This window comes from Pristiophorus japonicus, chromosome 1 (genome assembly GCF_044704955.1).
Source record: "Pristiophorus japonicus isolate sPriJap1 chromosome 1, sPriJap1.hap1, whole genome shotgun sequence".
Classification (NCBI taxonomy): Eukaryota; Metazoa; Chordata; class Chondrichthyes; family Pristiophoridae; genus Pristiophorus; species Pristiophorus japonicus.
In genome coordinates this window covers 384,031,318-384,056,157 of record NC_091977.1, presented here as the reverse complement: position 1 = coordinate 384,056,157, position 24,840 = coordinate 384,031,318, and the positions used below count along the sequence as shown (strand labels likewise).

General features: G+C 46.0%; 1 protein-coding gene across 1 annotated transcript in view; it reads left to right on the top strand.

The window, feature by feature from the left end:
• Positions 1 to 1,898: 1,898 nt before the first annotated feature.
• Positions 1,899 to 24,840, top strand: part of pi15a (peptidase inhibitor 15a) — a 53,768-nt gene continuing 30,826 nt past the window's right edge. The window contains exon 1 of the mRNA XM_070875237.1: positions 1,899 to 2,189. Coding sequence (XP_070731338.1) covers positions 1,920 to 2,189 — 270 coding nt within the window. The 5' untranslated portion in view covers positions 1,899 to 1,919. The remainder of the gene's footprint in view (positions 2,190 to 24,840) is intronic.

Below are 24,840 nucleotides of genomic sequence, written 5' to 3'. Positions count from 1 at the left end.
TGGATTGTTCACTATTCTATCCTGCGCCCGCCCGGCTGTGGGGAAAGAGCAGGGCAGGGAGTGGGACTAACTGGGTCGCTCTTTCAAAGAGTCGGCGCACGAATGATGGGCCGAACGGCCTCCTTCTGAGCTGCATCATTCTATTCCTTTGTTGACTTTAGGCAACGATTGGGAACATGAAAATAGGAAACATTTCCTGAGTGAAAATATAGTTTCTCAACTGCAGTTCGTGCGTCACTTTGCTCTTAGTTTTTTAAATCTGACTTTCAGCATTAAATATGACCCGCTTGAAGCTGTCATTCTTTGGCAAAAATCAAAACGTGTAAACTGTGCGGTGAACTGTCTGTACAGATCTAGCGCGCTTCTTAAATCGCGATGCTGCAAGCCCCGGTTCTTTGCTAGTTTGGCGAGTACTGCAATGTACATAAGATGTGCATCTTCACCCCTTCTCTTGTGTGTGTGTGAGATTCTGTCAGGCGCTGGGGTTCATGGGGAACAGGGGATGGTAGTCTCTCCCACCGAGGCTTCAAAGCGCCTGTAAAATGCAGACATGTATTTAAAGTTTGTCATCCTTTTGTTGTTCCTGGAAATCCCTTGTAGTTTGCTGGAGTGTTATTTTACAGCCCACAACACATGTGGCACAAAGGGGTGCGTGGGACTTCGGTGCAGAGTTATTTTATATTCCGCGTGGTTTAAGCTGTCATTTTAAGGAAACATGAAATTTGTGCCTCATTTTGCAACGCTGTTTGGTTTTGGCATCTCTGAACCTTGCACAGCACATCATTCAAAAACATTCGAGTAAAGACATCAGTCTATCAGTCCGTTTCCCGTCACATTTGAAACCATCCACAAAGCAGGTGCTGCAAAAGATGGACGTGACTAATGAATGCGTTAAACTCAAACTTTGGAAATCGGGATTCACCATCATTCTCCAGAGGGACTGCACCAATCATTATTTAATTTACAAAGACTATAATTAAAGATGGTTTTAATGTGTACGGGTGAGTTTTGTGTGCGTTTAGACTTTCTATAAGACCTCTGCCAAATTCTCCCTCCCTCAAAACTATATGCACTAATTTGGGTAATTTCCAAATTATCTGTGTTTAAAATACTGATAAAAAGGAGGTTCCCAAAACTGGTACATGATTCACGCTTTGTACTGACACCGAGGACCGTGTCCTCCTCCCCTGCCAACTCTCCAAATTACACACACATGTGGTTTGGAAAAGCTTGTGATGACAGTCTGGCAACAGTGACGCATTGGGTTTCCAGATGATAATGTACTGATTCAGGGGCCGTGAAGAGTTAAAGAGACACCATCATCAAGGAGAATGAGTTTGCCTTCCTGAAGCGTTTTGCCCAATATAAAAGCCCAATAACAGTAACCTCAGACCAGCAGAAACCCCTCTCTCTTGCAAGGCTCCTTCCACGCTACATCCCACATTACTGCAAGTCTTACCTCACTCCCGTCGCAAGAGTAAAATACTTTTTAAGAATCCTTCCAGACAGAATTTGAAATTTGGAAGGACTGGAGCTACATTTTTGCCAGTGACTGCATGCAAGAGGTGAGCTAAATTTATCGTTAGACTAAATATATTCTTAACATCAGAATAAGGAATTCGAAGCGCAGCCGTGTTTCTGGAAATATGCATTGACCAGCAAGGAAAATACGAATTAATCAGCTTATTTTAAAAGTGTTAAACAGTTAACTGAATGTTTTCGTTTATTTGCTTTTGATTAATAATATTGGAATGACATAGAGTTCATGTATTTACTAATATAGGATGAGGCGTTTCCCCCCTGAATTCAGTTATGTTTGGAAGTTGCACCTTAATTTTAAACTGCCTGCACACATTGTTCTTTATTCAGTATAACATCTGGTTTGCAGTGCACCGCTCTTCAAACTTCAACCGGGAATCATGAGGCTCTGCTCCACACTGAGTCTCATCAGATTACTGTGCGCTCTGCATGGAACAAGTGCATTTGTTTCACCAAATGTCACTGAAACGCTCCTCCCATCCAACTTCAGCGAGAAAGAATCGTCTTGGAGAAAATATCTGGGACCTGGGAATGTCCCTAAAGCCAGACGGAGGCGATATATCTCCCAGAATGACATGTCGGTTATTCTCGATTACCACAATAAGATTCGAGGTCAAGTCAACCCACCTGCTGCAAATATGGAGTACATGGTGAGTTCATTGTCCCATTTCTGAACATAATCCCCCCCCCCCCCCCCAGTTGGAATGCGTGTTTACCAATCAGAATCATAGGCGGGTTTTAGTCGGGAGTGATGGTAACTAACACATTTCTAATACAGATTCTTAAATGTCTCAGCAGTTTCACACCCCCTACTGGAGAAACCAGTTAAATAGCCAGAACATACAAAAATGTAGCGTTCTTCTTACTCTTCAACGGTTTATTTAAAATTCCAAGGAATATATCAAAAGCGGATACTAAACATTCACTGCAATACGGAAAATGAATTATTTTAATGCTCAAACTGGTTGGTCCACGAATTATGTTCAATGAGTTCCATAAAGAGATACTATATGAATGCAAATGAAATATCATTTGAAAAAAAACAAAATTCTTTCAGAAAGGCTTTTCAGGTCGAACGTTCTGAGGCCGCATACACTAACTTGACCATTTTGTGGGAAAAGGGCTGTAGGAGATGCTTTTCTTGAAAAGTCATTCTAATATTTCACAGTACATCTGTCAGCTTGTCTCCAGGGCCTAGGGGCGGGTAGCAATGACAGAGTAACACCATTTAAAATCACCTTGTAAAATGTAAGCTGTACTAATCAAAACAATATGAAATGTTGGAATATGTAAACAGCCAACTCACGCACTAAAATTTTTCTATTGTCATTAATCACCTACTTTTTACTTTCAAATATATGCAGTTTTGAGGAGATTAGTAGTTCTGTATTCATATTTTCCACAATATCAGTGGGTGATGTCCATTTTAGTTTGTCTTCACTTATCCATTTGAAAGGCACACCAATTAATGAAAAGTGCTGTTTATTTATTTTCAAGCAAACATGGTAAGGTAAATCATGTGAAAGTATATCATCATGTCACTTACACTTGCATCATGATAGTTGCAAAATTATAACTGGATCCTTTGGTTCATTATCCTTCTGAACACAAAAAGAGTTTCCAACAATTTCATGAAGATGGTGTCACTTTAAAATCAACCAAATAAAACAAATTAAGATTAGGGGAATAGGAGGTTGGCACACTTTCCTTTCATCTCTGGGACCTGGCTTGAGTTCTAATCCAGACTGATGGGACAAAACTCCTCTCTGTTGGCTGTAAGGAACCTGGTTGAGATGGGTTTAGACAGTCTCAACCCAATTTTGATTGGGCAAAACTGCTTCAAATTCAGCATACATTGGCAGCAAATTCACAATTTAGTCAGAAGAGCCATAATAAGAATTTGAATTAGAATTATTCAAATCCACATTAGTGGGAGTACTTTTCTAATATATTATCGAGATGGAGTGGAGAGAGTTTTACTATGGTTCTGTCCATTATATGCTTAGTCAACAAATACTTCAAACTCATACTGAGTGCCAAAATGTTCTGTTCTCCAGTAGTAACATTCCTCACTTTGAACACCATTTAATTGAAAGAAAAGCATCAACTTTAACAATAACTTTTATTTTTGCTGGAAGAGTGAACACCAATGACATCATAAAAGAAGAGGAGTTTCTGAGCCAGATGGTACGAGGGACAGACCTGTAACTGAAGCATCCTGGGCTTTTGATGCATCAATTAAAGTTAATTAAGCACTCTTGCACTTCAAAATCAGTCAATTCTGCAAGCTGGTAGCTTACTAATGCACCAGATTGAAATTTCCTGTAACTAAATTTATTATCCTTGTGGCTTCTCTAAGAGAGATTGCTCACTAGTGGGAAGTTCTGCATTGTTTCCACCTACTGGAACTGAATTGAAGCTTCCTGAACCCATTTCACATAGGACTCTTACAGCTGTCAGAGATCAGGTGTTTATCCAATTACTCAGTACAGGAATCAAATTCAGATTGTAGAAGTGAAAGAATAGTATCGTAATCCATTGGGCCACCTAATTCTCTCAGGGCACACTGATCTAATAATATTGATTCTTCTATATTTTTCCCATTTTCATGTGCCCTGAATCTCCTCGAAGTTTGTTGCACCATTGTTGCACCATACAGTTACATCGTTTACGAGAAGAGGGGGTTGCATGCAAGTTTCCTGGATACGCTAAATTACAATGCTGTTTATGTTCATTTGCATATGAAGTGGTGCAAGTTTGGAGACATTGGATGCTAAAAGTGTAGTGAGCAGTTTAGGCACCAGGAAACTTGGGTGTAAAGCAGTAGAACCTCTGTAATGATGGTGACAGGAAGGAGAGACTGCTTCCTTGCCCTATTACGTTTCATCCACTTAGGGCATCTCCCATCCTCATCAGAAATGCCTTGTGCCAGAACCAAGGCCAGAAGTGCCCACAGGACATCACAACAGGGCAACATCTCTCGAAAGGACTGTGAGTTTTTCACAGAGAGACCTGCAAACTCTCCTGGAAGAGATGGAAGACAGGAGGGACAGACTGGGTGTGCCAGGCAACAAGTCATCCAGGAGTGTCAACCTTGGTGCCTGGGGGGGATGTAGCTCAGTACCAATGCCTTCTCTCTCACTGCCACACACTGGTGGTCCTCCTCCATTAACATAAGAACATAAGAAATAGAAGCATTAGGCCCTTTGAGCCTGTTGCACCATTCAATAAGATCATGGCTGATCTTCTACCTCAACTCCATCTTCCCACACTATCCCCATATCCTTTGATTCTCTTAGTATCCAAAAATCTATCGATCTGTCTTGAATATACTGAATGACTGAGCTTCCACTGTCTTCTGGGGTAGAGCGTTCCAAAGATTCACAACCCTTTGAGTGAAGAAATTTCTCCTCATCACAGTCTTATTCTGAGACTGTGACCCCTAGTTCTAGATTCGCCAGCCAAGGGAAGCATCCTCCCCGCATCATCATATCAAGCCACTTAATAATTGTATATGTTTCAAAGTGATCGCCACCAATTCTTCTAAACTCTAGGGAATATAAGCTTAGTCTACTCAATCTCTCCTCATAGAACAATCCCCTCATCCCAGGAATCAGTCTAATTAATCTTCGTTGCACACCCACTAAGGCACGTATATCCTTCCTTAGGTAAGGAGATCAAAGCTGTACACAGTACTCCAATTGTGGTCTCACCAAGGTTCTACATAAATGTAATAAGACATCTTTACTCTGATACTCCAATCCATTTGTAATAAAGTTTGACATACCATCTACTTTCCTAATTGCTTACTGTACCTGCATGTTACATTTTTGTGGTTCGTGTACAAGGGCAACCAGGTCTCTCTGAATATCAACATTTCCCAGTCTTTTATCATTTAAAAAATATTCTGCTTTTCTATTTTTTCTATCAAATTGGATAACTTCACACTTTTCCACATTATATTCCATCAGCCATGTTCTTGCCCACTCACTTGGCCTGTCTATATCCCTTTGCCATCTCTTTGCAGCCTCCTCACAACTTATTTTCCCACCTAATTTTGTATTGGATGGGAGTGGTATGCCATGGGAGGATGTATGGGTTTGGGTGGGATGTTAAAATTATTTAAAAAATGTTTTTTAATTCGTTCCTGGGATGTGAGCATCACTGGCAAGGCCAGCATTTATTGCCCATCTCTAATTGCCCTTGAGAAGGTGGTGGTGAGCCACCTTCTTGAACCGCTGCAGTCCTTGTGATGAAGGTATTCCCACAGTGCTGTTAGGGAGGGAGTTCCAGGATTTTGACTCAGTGATGATGAAGGAACGGTGATATATTTTCAAGTCAGGATGGTCTGCAACCTGGAGCGGAACTTGCAGGTAATGGAGTTCCCATGCACCGGCTGCCCTTGTCCTTCTAGGTGGTAGAGGTCGCGGGTTTGGGGGGTGCTGCTGAAGAAGCCTTGGTGAGTTGCTGCAGTGTGTACCATCAGTGTGTAGATGGTACACCTTGCAGCCATGGTGCATTGATGCTGCAGGGAGTGAATAGGTGGTGAATGGGGTGCTAATTAAGCGGGCTTCTTGAGTGTTGTTGGAGCTGCACTCATCCAGGCAAGTGGACAGTATTCCATCACACTCCTGACTTGTGCCTTGTAGATGGTGGAAAGGCTTTGGGGAGTCAGGAGGTGAGTCATTCGCCACTGAATACCCAGCCTCTGACTTGCTCTTGTTGCCATGGTATTTATGTGACTGATCCAGTTTTGTTTCTGGTCAATGGTAACCCCTAGGATGTTGATGGTGGGGGATTCGGCAATGGTAATGCCGTTGAATGTCAAGGAGTGGTGGTTAGACTCTTGATTATTGGAGATAGTCATTGCCTGGCACTTGTGTGGCGCGAATGTTACTTGGCACTTATCAGCCCAAGGCTGAATGTCATTCAGGTCTTGCTGTATTCGGGCACGGACTGCTTCATTATCTGAGGAGTTGCAACTGGAACTGAATTCTGTGCAATCATCAGCGAACATTCCCACTTCTGACCTTATGGTGGAGGGAAGTTCATTGATGAAGCAAGTGAAGATGGTTGGGCCTAGGACACTCCTGCAGCGATGGCCTGGGATTGAGATGATTGACCTCCAGTGACTAAAACCATCTTCATTTGTGCTAGTTATGAATACAGCCAGCAGAGAGTTTTCCCCCTGATTTCCATTGACTTCAATGTTACTAGGGCTCCTTAATGCCACATTTGGTCAAATGCCTAGATGTCAAGGGTAGTCACTTGCACCTCACCTCTGGAATTCAGCTCTTTTGTCCATGTTTAGACCAAGGCTATAATGAGATGTAGAGCTGAATGGTCCTGGTGGAACCCAAACTGAGCATCGGTGAGCAGGTTATTGGTGAGTAAGTGTCGCTTGATAGTGCTGTCATCGACACCTTCCATCATTTTGCTGATGATTGGGAGTAGACTGATGGGGTGGAAATTGGCTGGATTGGATTTGTCCTGTTTTTTGTGGACAGGACATACCTGGGCAGTTTTCCACATTGCCGGATAGATGCTATTTTTGTAGCTGTACTGGAACTGCTTGGCTAGATGTGCGGTTAGTTCTGGAGCACAAGTCGTTAGCACAACAGCCAGGATATTCTCAAGGCCCATAATCTTTGCTGTGTGCAGTGCGCTCAGCCGTTTCTTGATCTCCCGTGGAGTGAATCAAATTGGCTGAAGACTGGCTTCTGTGATGGTGGGGACCTCAGCAGGAGGCTGATATGGATCATCCATTCGGCACTTCTGACTGAAGATGGTTGCAAACGTTTCAGCCTTGCCTTTTGCACTCGTGTGCTGGGCTCCACCATCATTGAAGATGGGAATATTCATGGAGCCTCCTCCTCCCATTAATTGTTTAATTGTCCACCACCATTCATAATTGGATGTGGCAGGACTGCAGAGCTTTAATCTGATCCATTGATTTTGGGATCGCTTAGCTCATTCTATGGTGTGTACACGAAAATAACTGACAAACTGAGTCAGGAGAAATGTAACTTAACTTAACTATACTTTTATAAACCCAAAATGGAGTCCCCAAACCGGCATGAACCAACATGAATACAGCAACTGTGAATAGCTCCCGCAGGATCCTAATGCCCGTCCTGTGAGTTGTAACAAATAAATAGAGTATGAACACAACATATTTTCCCCCCTTTTTCAAACTGCAGTCTATGTACAGACAAATCCTTGAGATAGCCAGGTCGTGTTCTGATATGCTGAGATCGGCATGGAGCTTGCGGTGTTTGTTCTAGGTTTTGGTTGGGAAACAGAACGGCGCCTCTGTTCCACCCTGCTGGTCTCTTCGCGCTTGGTTTAGCTGGGAGTTTGAGAATGTCCAGTAGCCAGCGAAGATTCCACCCAATCATGAGCTTAGCGGCTGTCTTCCCCGTTAGCAAGTGCGTTGTCGAATGGTATGTGCGGAGCATGGTTTGAACCGTTTCGTCGAATGTTTAGCATGCTGCACGGTTGGCTTTCAAACCCTCTTTGATAACGCAGTTAAAATGCTCAACACCTCCATTGCTTTGAGGATTGTACCGAGCAGTAAGGCAATGCTTGATAGCATGACGAATGAGGAAATCGGCGAACTGATCGGACATAAACTGTGGTCCATTTTCAATGATTATGCCCTGGGAGGCCCCACTTCGTGAACATATGCTGCAGAATCGTGACGATCGTTGATGAGGTCACTGAACTTGTTGTAGTGATTTCTGGCCATTTGGAATGCAGGTCATGTATTACAAACAAGGAACTGTTGCTGCTGTGGAGCTGCTTTAACTGGACCGAAGATGTCCAACTGAAGTTGTTGCCATGGTCTTTGTGGCCATGGAATGGGCTACATTGGCGCTGGTTGGATGTTTGTGGCCTTTTCGCTCAGACTGCAGTGTGAGGCGAACTCCTCGATGCAAGTGTCAATCATAGGCCACCATACTGAATCACTTTATCTCTGCTTCAAGCGGACAATGCCAGGGCATCCATCGAGTGCCAATGAGAGAATGCGCTGTTGAAGTGAGTTGGGAATTTCTGTTCTAGGCAGCCATTGCTCCAAATGGAAAATTCATCGCGAAGTCTGTGGAATGTTTTCAGTTCTTCTGGAATTTGCTTCGGCCACTCAGTCTGGATGAAGTGGCACATGTGCTGGAGCATAGCATCACTCTGTGATTTGGCTTTGAGTTCATCGCAGGAGACAAGGTTTCTGATGGACTGAGTGACATATCTGAATGTCGATGTGACATATGTATAATCATTTGTGAACATGTCAGCACCAGAGTCTGAAACAGGTGTTGAGTGGCTGAGCATGTTTGCTACGTGGTTGCGACTGCCAGCGATGTACTGTACATCAAAGTTATACCGATGAAGGTGATCTGACCATCGGCTGAGTCATTCGTAGCGGTTTGTGCCCAGATCCAGTTGTAGCCAATAGCGTAGTTAGTGCTTGGTGATCCATACGGAGGGTAAATTTCCTGCCATGTTCCCCTGTAGAGTATTTACGTTCTGCAGACGAAAGTGTGCGAGAGGCGAAGGCTACTGGGCATTCCAAGCCATCAATCCATTGCGAGAGCACAGCACCCATGGCGGTGCCTGATGCATCCGTGGTGACGTACGTAGTGGCATTCAGATCAAAGTGCGTGAGGATTGGAGGGGTTGTGATTTTCTCCTTAAGCATGGTAAATGCCTGAGTCTGGGAATCTGTCCATTCCCAAGGGACGTCCTTGCACAGCAACTTTCAAAGTGGTTCGGCAATGTACGTGTAGAGCGGGATGAACTTCAGATAGAAGTAGCACGTGCCGAGGAATAATGAAAGTTCTTTGATGTTGGTAGACTCCAGCATTCGCTGGATCGCATCAATGTTGTCAAGCGTGTGCTGTGACTCTGTAGCCCAAAAAGTTTATTTCTCCAGCAATGAATGTACACTTATCGGCATTAAGTGTAATTTTATGTGTAGCAAGTCTAGCCATAACTGCGCGAAGTCGCTGGTCATGTTCTTCCATTGTCAGTCCATGGACAACGATATCGTCAAGCGGATTGAGGGCTCCCTCTATGCCTGCTAGCATAGTAGTGACAATCTTCTGAAATGCACTTGGTACAGAAGATAGTCCGTAGGGAGTGCGTCGATACTGATACAGACCATCATGCATTGTGAATGCCATGAGCGGTTTGCTGTCCTCCACTAGGGGTATTTGCAGGTAACTGCGCTGCATGTTGAGTTTTGTAAAACCTGTTGAGCTGTAGAATTCTGAAGATAGTTCGTCAATGGTAGGAAGAGAATACTTGTCAGGGATGATGACCTTGTTGACCTCTTTCAGGTCGATGCATAGGCGGATCTCCCCATTTTTACGCCAAGCAATGACTAAGTTTGAGATCCAGGGTGAGGAGTCGATGCTCTCAATGATTCTCTGAGATTTGAGTCGCGTTAATTCTACGGATACTTGGTCGCAAACCGTGAATGGGAGACGGCGATTTGCTGCGTAACCAGTTTGATGGAAGGGTCAACGTGGGGACGATGGCAGAATTTTGTTGTCACTCCAAACCTTATGAAGATTGAGGGATATTGCTTGTCAAAGTCCACCTTGTACACAGGTGTGCCCGTTGGATCATAAATTTTGAACCCAAGCTTGTCAAAAAGGTCAACACCCATGAGGCTTCGTCCCTTCACGACATAAAAGGAAAAGTTCTCCAATGTTATGTCCTTGTAGTATATCGGGACAGATATGACCCCAAGTACCTCAATCTTGGAGTCAGGGTACGCATGTAGAGTGGAAGTTGCGGGCTGCAGTTGACAGTGCGTGAAATGGGTTTTGTACACAGCCTCGCTCAATATGGGGAATTTGGCTCCAAGATCAATGAGGAGGCAGCAGAGCGTGCCATCAACGTTTACCTCACAGTCCTTGAATTTGCCCGAACCAATATGCGAAATGTCACAATGGTGTAAACCACACAAGATTTATCACTATCGGGGTTGTCCACATGTCGAATATGCTGCGATGAGCGACAGCCACTAGCAAAATTCATTTTACCACATGGAGAGCATTTCTTCCCATGTGCAGGACAGGTAGGACTCCTTGTTGAGTGTGATTTGTCCCCAGAGTTAAAGCAGTGGCAGTTAAGCCCACGATCTGTAATGGATGGATTATTACTAGCCCTGGGTCTCTGCTGTGATTTCTGCTTTGGACAAATGTGTCATGTATCTCACATTACTGTATATAACTGTATCTTACCATGCTATACATGACTGGAACGGGATATGACCTGTAACAATAAGCATACCTTACCACCAGGGGTGCACTTGCAGGAGACACTCCATACCTGTTCCACTGTGGTATATAAAGGGAGGTCTCAGACAAGGGCAGCACTGGAGAGCTGGAATTAAAGGTGTAGGTCCTGAGTGACCTTGACTTTAGCATGTGTCTCGTGTAAGTCAGTACATTAGAGTCAGGACTTAACAGTGGCGACGAGTTATGGATAGCTACCAACAGCTCAGATGAGAAATACAATGCTGGAGACAATTGGGATGACTTTATAGAAAGGCTCCAGCAAAGCTTTGTGACCAAAGACTGGCTGGGCGACGATAAGGCAGACAAGAGAAGAGCCCATCTCTTGACCAGCTGTGGCTCGAAAGCATTCGCTTTAATGAAATACCTGCTGACACCCGAGAAACCAGCAAGCAAGTCGTTTGAGGAGTTGAGCACACTGGTGAGAGACCACCTGAAGCTAGCGAGCAGCCTACACATGGCCAGATACAGGTTCTACAACGGCAGACGCTGTGTGGGCCAAAGCATACCCGACTTTGTGGCGGAACTTCAGAGGCTGGCTAGTTCATGTGAGTTCCCCGATGAACTAAGGAGAGAAGTACTGAAAGACTTTTTTATTGAAGGAATAGGCCACGCAGGCATATTCAAAAGCTTATAGAGACTAAGAACTTGAATCTAGAGGCAGCAGCACTGATCGCACAGACGTTCTTGGCAGGCGAAGAAGAAACGAGGCTGATCTATACTTTGGGTACGACAACCAACGAGGCATCGGAACAAGGGGTTCACATTGTGAAACAAACCGCTACCCCCACACACAGACAAAGGCAGGAGAGCAAGCCTTCAACAGCAGACAGTGGCGCCAGAAGCCATCAAAATCAAGGGCCACATGAACAGCCGATCACAGCTCATCAACCCATAATGCGAGCAATCAACAACAGATTGAGAGAAGCTCAAGGGAGATCAGCCAGAAGCAGCTCATCCTTTGGAAACAATGGAAACGGTCTGTGTTGGAGATGTGGGGGAAGGTACTCAACCAGGGTGTGTCGATTTCAGCATGCCGTTTGCAGAAAGTGCAACTACACGGGGCATCCGGCTCGCATGTACAGAAAAACAGCAGCTCGGCTGGTATATAAATCGGAAGGGTCGAAAGCGGACCAGAAGATAGTTGGAACAGTGCACGGGATGCCAAGGTACAGCGAGTTACACGATCAATATCCACTGTTCTTACACCAAGACACCTCCAATTATGATGAGGGTTCTACTCAACGGGATACCCGTCAACATGGAACTGGACACGGGGGCCAGTCAATCCCTCATGAGCGTTCAACAATTTGAACAGCTGTGGCCGCACAAAAGCAACAGACCAAAACTCACAAAGATCGACACCAAACTAAGGACCTATACGAAAGAAATCGTCCCAGTCCTTGGCAGCGCCATGCTCTCAGTCACACACAAAGGGATGGTGCACCGACTTTCCCTGTGGATTGTCCCCGGGGATCTCCCAGCCCTGTTGGGGAGAAGTTGGCTAGCAGAACTTAATTGGAAATGGATGATGTTCACGCCATGTCGTCAGAGGAACGGACCTCCTGCTCAACAGTTCTAAGCCGTTTTAAACATCTCTTTCAGCCAGGTGTGGGCACCTTCAAAGGGGCTAAAGTTAGAATCTACATCACACAGAATGCCAGACCGATCCATCACAAGGCTAGAGCTGTGCCTTATGTGATGAGGGAAAAGATTGAAAACGAACTGGACTGGCTTCTGCGGGAAGGCATAATTTCTCCCGTGGAATTCAGTGACTGGGCAAGCTCCATCGTCCCTGTCATGAAGCCTGATGGATCCGTGTGAATCTGTGGGGATTACTACCATAAACAGAGTCTCCCTACAGGACCAATACCCGCTGCCCAGAGTGGAGGGCCTATTTGCCACATTGGCTGGAGGAAAACTGTTCTCGAAACTTGACCTCACATCTGCGTATATGACGCAAGAACTGACCGAAGAGTCTAAGCTACTCACCACCATCAACACACATCGAGGCCTTTTTGTGTACAATCGATGTCCATTCGGCATCAGGTCGGCAGCTGCTATATTCCAGCGCAACATGGAAAGTCTGCTCAAGTCCATCCCGGGGACGGTTGTGTTTCAAGATGACATACTCATCACGGGCAGGGACACCGACTCTCATCTCCGCAATCTTGAGGAAGTACTAAGTCGATTGGATCGGGTAGGCCTAAGAGTTAAGAAATCCAAGTGTCTGTTTCTCGCGCCTGAGGTTGAATTTTTGGGCAAAAGGATTGCCGCTGATGGAATCCGCCCAACCAAATCCAAAACCGAAGCGATTCACCTGGCACCCAGGCCCCGTAATGTCTCGGAACTGCACACCTTTCTCGGGCTACTCAATTACGTTGGGAACTTTATGCTGAACTTGAGCACGTTGCTGGAGCCTCTCCACATGCTACTCAGAAAGGGGTGTGATTGGTTTTGGGGGGACGCCCAAGAACGCGCCTTCAATAAGGCACGCAACCTTCTATGTTCCAAGAGTGTCTGAGCCTTTTTTGACCCAGGTAAAAAGTTAGTCCTTGCGTGTGATGTGTCAGCGTACGGGATTGGGTGCGTTTTACAGCACGTCAATGATACGGGTAAATTGCAGCCCGTTGCTTAAGCCTCCAGGTCACTTTCGCGGGCGGTGCGCGGGTACGGTATGGTTGAGAAGGAGGCGCTCGGGTGCGTGTACGGTGTCAAAAAGATGCACCAATACTTTTTCGCGGCCAAGCTTGCGTTCGAAAGCAACCACACACCCCTTACGTCCCTACTATCCGAGTGCAAGGCAATCAACGCCAATGCCTCGGTGCGCATTCAGCGGTGGGCACTCATGCTGGCGGCTTACGACTGCACGATAAGGCACAGACCAGGCAACTGTGCTGACGCGCTTAGCAGGCTACCCCTGGCGACCACAGAAGGGTCCGACGAACAAGACTGTGAGGTGGTCATGGCAATCAATGCCTTTGAATCCACAGGTTCGCGCATGACGGCTCACCAAATCAGAGCCTGGACGACCTGCGACCCCACGTTATCTCTAGTTAAAAGATGCGTTTTAACTGGTGACTGGGCAGAGGCTCGCGATGCCTGCCCCGAGGAGGTCAAACCCTTCCATAGGCGCATGCATGAACTCTCACTACAGGCAGACTGCCTGATGTGGGGCAGCCGAGTAGTTATGCCCTTACGAGGCAGGGAGGCATTTGTCCGGAAGCTCCATCGCGAGCACCCGGGAATCGTCCTTATGAAGGCCATAGCCAGATCTCATGTCTGGTGGCCTGGCATTGACGCGGACTTGGAGCTCTGCGTCCGTCGGTGCACCATTTGTGCCCAACTCAGTAATGCCCCCAGGGAGGCCCTCCTAAGCCCCTGGCCCTGGCCCACCAAACCGTGGTCGCAGGTCCATGTAGATTATGCGGGCCCATTCATGGGCAAAATGTTCCTCGTACTCGTTGATGCATTTTCAAAATGCATCGAGTGCACCATTTTAAACTCGAGCACCACCTCCACCACTGTGGAGAACCTTAGAACCATGTTTGCAATGCACAGCATTCCTGACATAATGGTCAGTGATAATGGTCCGTGCTTCACCAGCGCAGATTTTCACGATTTTAAAGTTGTTAAGACGGCACCTTTCAAGCCGGCCTCCAATGGCCAGGTGGAGCGAGCAGTGCAGATCATTAAACAAGGCATGCTCAGAATCCAAGGTCCTACGCTGTCGAGCTGCCTGTCGTGACTGCTGCTGGCATACAGATCTCATCCGCATTCGTTGACTGGGGATCCCCCTGCACAACTATTGATGAAATGAACCTTAAAGACCAGGCTCTTGTTAATCCTCCCAGACATGCATGAAATTGTTGAGGCTAAGCGTCAAAAGCTAACTGAGGGGGAGGTGGAATGAGATAGGGGACAAAGTGTTTGTGATAAATTATGGCAGGGGTCCCAAATGGCTTGCAGGGACAGTAACAGACAAAGAGGGAAACAGGCTACTGGTTGTACAAATGGACAATGGCCAAACCTGCCGGTGGCATGGAGACCAAGTAAAAAGTAGATTCACTGATAACACTGAAGAACCAGAGGCAGACTATAATGTGGAACTCACACCACACCTGGTGGACAGACAGGTGGAACAACCTGAGGAAAGGGCAGTCTCAACAGACAGCCCAGGCAAGATACCAGCAATCACACCGAACGAAACAGGCAGCCCAGGCGAGATACCAGCAATCACACCGAACGAAAAACAGGCACCAAGTCAAACAACTGAACCACAACTAAGACGCTCCACGCGAGAGCGCAGACCACCTGAGAGACTGAATCTATAAAGGTAATAAGACCTTGGGGGAGGGTGATCTCATGTATATCACATTACTCTATATAACTGTATCTTACCATGCTGTACATGACTGTAACTGGATATGACCTGTAACAATAAGCATACCTTACCACCAGGGATGCACTTGCAGGAGACACTCCATACCTGTCCCACTGTGGTATATAAAGGGAGGTTTCAGGCAAGTGCAGCACTGGAGAGCTGGAATTAAAGGTGCAGGTCCTGAGTGACCTTGACTTCAGCATGTGTCTCATGTAAGTCAGTACATTAGAGTCAGGACTTAACAAAATGCATTACACATGGGCTGTAGCTGCACAGGGGGAGCAGGGGATCTGATCACTTTTGAATCAGAAAGCGTTGATTCGATTTGGATGGCCAAATTAGTTGCTTTGATTAATATCAATTTATCATCCTCCATTAGCAAGCATTCCTGAATGCAGTGAATCATTGTTTTCTCAATAATTTGATCTGTGATCATTTCCTCTGTCAATGCTCCAAAGTTACACATAGCGGCCAGTTCGGTTAATGAAATGATGTATTTTTTGATTGGTTCACCGTTCCCTTGCCCCCTTTTACGAAATTGGTATCTCTCCATCACAATACTTTTCTTTGGCCCAACATATTTCTCTAGGGTGCTTCCCGTTTTGTCATAGGACTCCGTGTCTTCGAGGTGGCCAAAGATGTGTTGGCCTTTGGTGCCGAGGAAATGGATAAGTATTGAACAGCGGTGAGCTGGTGTTACATTGTCGCTGTCTAACCCATGTCGGCGGAAAAACGTTTTATCCATCTCAGCCACAGAATTTGAGGCTCCCCGGGTGTGGAGAGGAAAGGTGGATGTGGTGGGGGCGGTGGAGGAGGGGTGGGTGGTAGGAAGGTTAATTTGAGTCACCCTCGTCACCAAATTATGTTGTGTACGCGTAAATAACTGGCAAACTGAGCCAGGAGAAATGTAACTTAACTCAACTATGCTTTTATACAACCCAAAATGGAGTCCCCAAACCAGCATGATCCAGCATGACTCCAGCAAATGTGAATAGCTCCTGCAGGGTCCTAATGCCTGTCTTGTGAGCTGTAACAAATAGAGTATGAACACAACATAAAGCATGCTGTCTCCGCTGTTTAGCATGCAAGTAGTCCTGTGTTGAAGCTTCACCAGATTGGCACCACATTTTTAGGTACACTTGGTGCTGCTCCTGGCACGCTCTTCTATGCTCCTCATTGAATCAGGGCTGTTTCGCTGGCTTGATGGTAATGGTAGAGTGAGGGATGTGCCGAACCATGAGGTTACAGATTGTGTTGGATTGTGGCAAACTCTGGCCTCCGATCTTCCTTCTGGCCTCCGGTTGCCCCCACCCCCGACCCCAATCTTTCCAATGGTGTCTGATCTTCTTTCTGGCATCTGATCTGCCCCCCGACCCTGGACCCCAATCTTTCCTTTGGCCTCCAATCTTCCTCATCCTCTCCGGCCTTTCTGATCCCCTTCCTCTCCTCTCCGCTCCCTGGCTATGGCCTGGTGACAAAGGAGTAGCCGCCGGACAGCCAGCCAGCCCCTCAATCTGGCTGGTTGTGGCCCGGAAACGGTGATAAAAAATGCTAATCAGGTCCTGCCGTTAAATTTGGCAGGAGCTTCGGGAAACCCATTCTTCCGGGTTTCCCGACCTCAAAGCAGCTCTCCCACTCCCTCGCTGCCTTTGTATTATCCAGCCCTTTGTTTTGTTTCTCTATCTCTCTCTCCCCTTTTCTGCTGTTCCTTCAGTCATTACAAAATTCTGGAATAAATATAGTGGGATGAATGCCTTTGGATCATCCCAATTCCTTAGAGTTAGTTCTATGCGTTACTTTTACATTCTAGGACTGTCAACACAAATTATGTTTCTTTAGAAACTAATGGAAAACAAGGTTGTTGGGGGAATCAGCTCAATTAATCTGTACAGGTAGGCGTTAATTTTTTTAAATAATTTTTTTGTACAATCTTTATGTGGATCAACGTGGGGGATGGAACACTTTCTATCTTACATCCCAGTGTCAGCATGGCTCGTGTGATTTCCAAAGCTGTAGATATGTATAGTGCTGGATTTTTCTTATATTTCGTTTCAGAAAGCAATGCAGTTCTACTGCTTAAATGTGGCCAGAACAGGTCTATTCATGAGGAGGATGCAAATTCTATATTCTTTTGTTTTAGATAAACTTCATTTGGCACTGGATTTTGGAACAGACTTGTTCTCCCCATGGATACTAAGATAAAATTAGAAATGACTGTTGGTGATAATGGTGGATGAATGTTTCATGACATTCCTCGGCCCACTATTTTAATTGAGATATTAACTCATTTAAAATGAACTGGTTAAAATAATGTACAGATAAATGTCCTATGTTAATGGTAATTACCAGCCTCTGGTCTACAAATAACAATCTTTAACTCCTTATGTTAATTGAAAACAGGACAATTGGAAATGTACAATGAGTATGAGGTGAATGAAAAGTAGTAACTGAAATATAAGCTGTTTGGGTTTGATTGGATTGGTTGAAGGTTTCTAAGCATCATGACATTGCCAATGATGACCATTCAACAGCATCTGGTTTGCAGCTTTAGAAATTACAGACCACCAACAAACAGATGGTGAAAAGGATGTCAACCTTTCACCAGTACCATTTATAACCATTTCTAGCAGAGGTTCGAATGTTTACAGAGGGAAGAGAAAACAGACTTTAAAGGTGACTGATTAGTAAAGGTCACAGGAACAAGGAGAGAAACAGAAAGGGTAAAACATCAGATGCAAAGGAGACAATGACTATTGAATTACAGAGATTCAAATAGTTAGTGCTCCCATATCAATAAACGCTAACCTGTATATCAAAGATGATGCTAACTACTGACTCTTCATTATGAAAGCTAAGTTACAAAATGGTTTGTCCATTTAAGCCAAGATTGCTTTTAACTTTAACAGTAATAAAGGAGATTTCTTGTTTTTGTAACCATAGCATAACAGTGCCAGTATTCTGAGTGTTTACAAAATGACTACATAGGTTTGTGCACTAATAAGTACATTTACAGGGGGAGAAATGTGTGTGTTTAGCGCCACATGTAGCACCACAAGATGGGTTATTACCACTCTACCGCCAACTGATGGCAGTTCCAGAGGTGCATGCCATTTCCTTGTTGCTGGTAGCACTGCCGCTAAACTCGATCGGCGGTGACATCGCAATCACGGAGATCATGACATCAGTGAGTGTGCAACGCTCACTTGACACCCGATCTCCCAATTTCATTTTGGCCATTGCAGTTACTGGCTGGAGAAAGCAACGATAGGTAAAGGTGGCATGCAGCAGCAGGAAGCCGGCTCCACTGACACTACTTAAAGCGATTATCACCAATCACTCGCACTTGACAGCGATTTGCAGTTTGAGTGGTTGTGCGCTACTTCCTGCAACTGCAAGAGTTTCCTTTAGTTATTTCAAAGTTAGTTGGTATAAGGGAGTGTTTTGGCAAGTACCAAACTCCCTAATTATTTTTGACATGCTACAAACTTTCTAACAATCATGGGGGTTGTATAGCAGTCGACCTCGCCCTCCAGGATCTACAGCGGAGGAAGCGGGGGCAGTGATAAAGATAGGAACATGTGCACAGAGGGAGGAGGAGGGCCATCAAGGCTCTCAACAGGAAGCCTTACCCAACCTGACAACATTTCTCCTACCTTCAGTTAAGCGAGGAGCAGTACATTACGAGGCTCTGCTTCACCAAGGAAGTGGTCATAGAACTTTGCCACCTCCTGTAATCAGACCTTCAGCCTGAGAGCAGGGCGGCCACAGCTCGCCCAGTGGCAGTCACTGTGGCCCTTAATTTCTTCGCCAGCGGATCCTTCCAGTCTGCAGCAGGAGAGATATCTAACAATTCACAGTTTGCCGTCATCGCTGCATCCAAGAGGTCACAAAGGCTCCTTACATCAGGAGAAGGCACTACATTGGCTTCCTGATCATCAGATTGCAGGACTAGCATTTATGTGGATTTGCCAGGATAGCAGGCTTCTCTCTGGTGCAGGGTGCCATCGACTGCACCCATGTGGCTTTGCAGGCACTACATAACAATCCTGAGATCCTCCACAACTGTAAAGGCAAACACTCACTAAATGTGAAGTTGGTGTGTGACCATACACAGCAAATCCTCAATGGCAGCAGCCATGATACTTTCATCCTAGAAACATAGAAACATAGCAAATAGGTGCAGGAGTTGACCATTCAGCCCTTCGAGCCTGCACCACCATTCAATAAGATCATGGCTGATCATTCACCTCAGTACCCCTTTCCTGCTTTCTCTCCATACCCCTTGATCCCTTTAGATGTCAAGGCCATATCTAACTCCCTCTTGAATATATCTAATGAACTAGCATCAACAACTCTCTGCGGTAGAGAATTCAACAGGTTAACAACTCTCTGAGTGAAGAAGTTTCTCCTCATCTTGGTTCTAAATGGCTTACCCCTTATCCTTAGACTGTGACCCCTGGTTCTGGACTTCCCCAACATCGGGAACATTTTTCCTGCATCTAACCTGTCCCGTCTCTGTTATATGTTTCTATGAGATTCCCTCTCATTCTTCTAAATTCCTGTGAATACAGGTCCAGTCGATCCTGTCTCTCCTCACATGTCAGTCCTGCCATCGGGAATCAGTCTGGTGAACCTTCGCTGCACTCACTCTGTTATGTATGAATAAAGAGTCTGACCAGATACTGTGAGCTCAAAGTAAAGTGTGACCTTAATCTTTTATTGCTGGTCTCCAGAGTGCCTCTCCAGCCTCTGAGGCCTCCTTAAGTACAGGTGCTCCCAAGGGATTGTGGGATCCATTGGGACTCGAGGGGATGAGCCCTCTGGCGGTTACACAAGTTATTTACTGGTTTACATATATAACAACACTCCCCCCTGCCAAAGTCAATAGTGTAACTATTTACAAGGTGAGTCGATCTAGGGCCTTTCTTTCCCTGGTTGATCGTCTCGGTGCAAATGCTGGTTTTGTTGAGTCGTTTGTTGGGCCCTCACTGGGCTGCTGTGCAGCTGGCTTTGCTGGGGTGCCTGGTGTGGTGAGTCCTGCTGGGCTACTGCGGGTGATGGGTTCTGCTTCGTGGTCAACTGCTGTGTCGGTTGCCACTGGTGTGTGTGTTGCGGGGGGTCAAAAAAGGTAGGGTCTAATGTGAGTTGCTCTGGATAGTCCGTGAATCTGAGTTTCGTTTGGTCCATGTGTTTTCTGTAGATGAGTCCATTTGAAAGTTTGACCCGAAACACCCTACTCCCCTCTTTGGCCACAACAGTGCCGGGAAGCTACTTGGGACCTTGTCCATAGTTCAATACATATACAGGATCATTAATTTCAATTTCGTGTGACACATTTGCGCTATCATGATATGTACTTTGTTGAAGCCGCCTGCTCGCTATCTATTCATGCAGTTCAGGGTGGACTAATGAGAGCCTTGTTATGAGCAGTTCAGCGGGTGGAATCCCAGTGAGCGAGTGGGGTCTCGTGCGGTAACTAAGCAGGACTCGGGATAAGCGAGTCTGCAGAGAGCCTTCAGTTACCCTCTTCAAGCTCTGCTTGATTGTTTGCCCTGCTCACTTTGCCTGACCATTAGATGCTGGTTTGAATGGGGCAGATGTAAGATGTTTGATCCCATTGCGGGTCAAGAACTCTTTGAACTCGGCACTGGTGAAACACAGCCCGTTGTCACTCACAAGGATATCAGGCAGTCCGTGTGTGGCAAACATGGCCCGCAGGCTTTCAGTGGTGGCAGCGGACGTGCTTGCCGACATTATCTCATATTAAATCCACTTGGAGAATGCGAAACAACCACTAGGAACATTTTACCCAAGAACGGGCCTGCATAATCGACATGGATCCGAGACCACGGTTTGGAGGGCCAAGACCATAAACTTACTGGCGCCTCCCTGGGTGCATTTCTTAACTGTGAACATATGTTACATTTGTGCACACAGGACTCTAAATCTGCATCGATACCGGGCCACCACGTAGGTCCCCTGCAGTCAGACAAACGTAGGTCCCCTGCAGTCAGAATCAGGGGAAGTCATAACGGGGAACAAAGAAATGGCAGACCAATTGAACAAGTACTTTGGTTCGGTATTCACTAAGGAGGACACAAACAACCTTCCAGATATAAAAGGGGTCAGAGGGTCTAGTAAGGAGAAGGAACTGAGGGAAATCTTTATTAGTCGGGAAATTGTGTTGGGGAAATTGATGGGATTGAAGGCCGATAAATCCCCAGGGCCTGATGGACTGCATCCCAGAGTACTTAAGGAGGTGGCCTTGGAAATAGCGGATGCATTGACAGTCATTTTCCAACATTCCATTGACTCTGGATCAGTTCCTATCGAGTGGAGAGTAGCCAATGTAACCCCACTTTTTAAAAAAGGAGGGAGAGAGAAAACAGGGAATTATAGACCGGTCAGCCTGACCTCAGTAGTGGGTAAAATGATGGAATCAATTATTAAGGATGTCATAGCAGCGCATTTGGAAAATGGTGACATGATAGGTCCAAGTCAGCATGGATTTGTGAAAGGGAAATCATGCTTGACAAATCTTCTGGAATTTTTTGAGGATGTTTCCAGTAAAGTGGACAAAGGAGAACCAGTTGATGTGGGATATTTGGACTTTCAGAAGGCTTTCGACAAGGTTCCACACAAGAGATTAATGTGCAAAGTTAAAGCACATGGGATTGGGGGTAGTGTGCTGACGTGGATTGAGAACTGGTTGTTAGACAGGAAGCAAAGAGTAGGAGTAAATGGGTACTTTTCAGAATGGCAGGCAGTGACTAGTGGGGTACCGCAAGGTTCTGTGCTGGGGCCTCAGCTGTTTACATTGTACATTAATGATTTAGACGAGGGGATTAAATGTAGTATCTCCAAATTTGCGGATGACACTAAGTTGGGTGGCAGTGTGAGCTGTGAGGAGGATGCTATGAGGCTGCAGAGTGACTTGGATAGGTTAGGTGAGTGGGCAAATGAATGGCAGATGAAGTATAATGTGGATAAATGTGAGGTTATCCACTTTGGTGGTAAAAACAGAGAGACAGACTATTATCTGAATGGTGACAGATTAGGAAAAGGGAAGGTGCAACGAGACCTGGGTGTCATGGTACATCAGTCATTGAAGTTGGCATGCAGGTACAGCAGGCGGTTAAGAAAGCAAATGGCATGTTGGCCTTCATAGCGAGGGGATTTGAGTACAGGGGCAGGGAGGTGTTGCTACAGTTGTACAGGGCCTTGGTGAGGCCACACCTGGAGTATTGTGTACAGTTTTGGTCTCCTAACTTGAGGAAGGACATTCTTGCTATTGAGGGAGTGCAGCAAAGATTCACCAGACTGATTCCCGGGATGGTGGGACTGACCTATCAAGAAAGACTGGATCAACTGGGCTTGTATTCACTGGAGTTCAGAAGAATGAGAGGGGACCTCATTGAAACGTTTAAAGTTCTGACGGGTTTCGACAGGTTAGATGCAGGAAGAATGTTCCCAATGTTGGGGAAGTCCAGAACCAGGGGTCACAGTCTAAGGATAAGGGGTAAGCCATTTCGGACCGAGATGAGGAGAAACTTCTTCACCCAGAGAGTGGTGAACCTGTGGAATTCTCTACCACAGAAAGTAGTTGAGGCCAATTCACTAAATATATTCAAAAGGGAGTTAGATGAAGTCCTTACTACTCGGGGGATCAAGGGGTATGGCGAGAAAGCAGGAATGGGGTACTGAAGTTTTATGTTCAGCCATGAACTCATTGAATGGTGGTGCAGGCTAGAAGGGCTGAATGGCCTGCTCCTGCACCTATTTTCTATGTTTCTATGTTTCTATGTTACCACACGTGGGATCTGGCTATCGCATTCATGATTACAATGCCTGGGTGGGTACTGTGGAGATCACTAATGAAAGTGTCCCTGCCCTTTTTGGGGACCACTACCCGATTTCCCCACAAAAGGCAGTCTGCCTGTATAGACATTTCATCTTTGCGCCACTGGTATGGCTTTATCTCTTCCTGCATTTCTAATGGGACACTGGACCAGCTCCCATGAAGCACACAGTTTTTTATTAAGGACAGTAAGGGGTCCTGGCTCGTCCAGGTTCTAATCTGTCGGGCAGTAATGGGTGATTGCTCACTCTCGAATGCTTCCATTACCATGACTAAATCTGCGGGCTGTGCCATTTCCACCCCCATGGTGGGCAATGGTAGCCTACTGAGAGCATTGGCACAGCTTTCTGTGCCTGGCTTGTGGCGGATGGCGTAGTTGCATGCGGACAACGTGAGCGCCCATCTCTGGATGCGGGCCGATGCATTCGTATTTATCCCCTTACTTTCAGAAAAAAGGGATATCAGTGGCTTATGATCAGTTTCCAATTCAAATTTGAGCCCAAACAGATATTGATGTGTTTCCTTTACCCCCATAAACACACACTAACGCTTCTTTTTCAATCATGCTGTCGGCCCTCTCAGTCTTAGACAGACTTCTGGATGCATAAGCAACCGGTTGCAATTTCCTAGATTCATTAGCTTGTTGCAATACACACCCGACATCATATTACGATGCATCAGATGCTAGTACCAAATGCTTGCATGGTTCATACAACACAAGCAAATTGTTTAAGCATAGCAGTTTTCTAGCTTTTACAAAGACATTTTCTTGGCTTTTATCCCATACGCATTCATCCCCTTAACACAGTAATGCGTGCAATGGTTCTAACAGTGTGCTGAGACCCGGTAAGAAGTTACCAAAGTAGTTCAGGAGTCCTAGAAATGACCGCAGCTCCGTCACGTTCTGTGGCCTCGGTGCGTTCTTGATTGCCTCCGTCTTCGAATCGGTGGGCCTGATGCCGTCCGCCGCGATTCTTCTCCCCAGGAAGTCCATTTCAGGTGCCAGGAAAATGCACTTTGAGCTTTTTAACCTGAGCGCCACACGGTTGAGCCGACTAAGAACCTCCTCCAGGTTATGTCGATGCTCGACTGTGTCCCGACCTGTAACCAAGATGTCCTGGAAGACCACCGTGCACGGGACCGACTTCAGCAGGCTTTCCATGTTTCTCTGGAATATCGTGCGGCTGATCGAATCCAAAACGGGCATCTGTTGTAAAAGAAGAGACCTTTGTGCAGGTGAGGCCCTTCGAAGATTCCTCCAGTTCCTGCGCCATGTAGGCCGAGGTTAAGTCCAGCTTCGTGAAGGTCTTTCCTCCCGCCAGTGTCGCAAACAGGTCATCTGGCTTTGGTAGTGGGTATTGATCCAGCAGGGAGAAATGATTGATACTTACTTTGTAATCACCACAGATTCTGACGGTGCCATCTCCCTTGAGAACTTCAACAATCGGACTGGCCCACTCATTGAGTTCGATCGGCGAAATGATGCCCGCTTGTTGCAGCTAGTCCAGCTCGATCTCCACCCTCTCTCTCATCATGTACGGTACTGCTCTTGCCTTGTGATGGATGGGTCGCGCCCCCGGAATTAGGTGGATCTGCACTTTTGCTCCTTGGAACTTCCCGATGCCTGGTTCGAACAGCGAGGGAAACTTGTTTAAGACCTGGGCACACGAAGTGTCGTCGACGGACGAGAGTGCTCGGACGTCGTCCCAGTTCCAGTGTATCTTTCCCAGCCAGCTCCTGCTAAGCAGCATGGGACC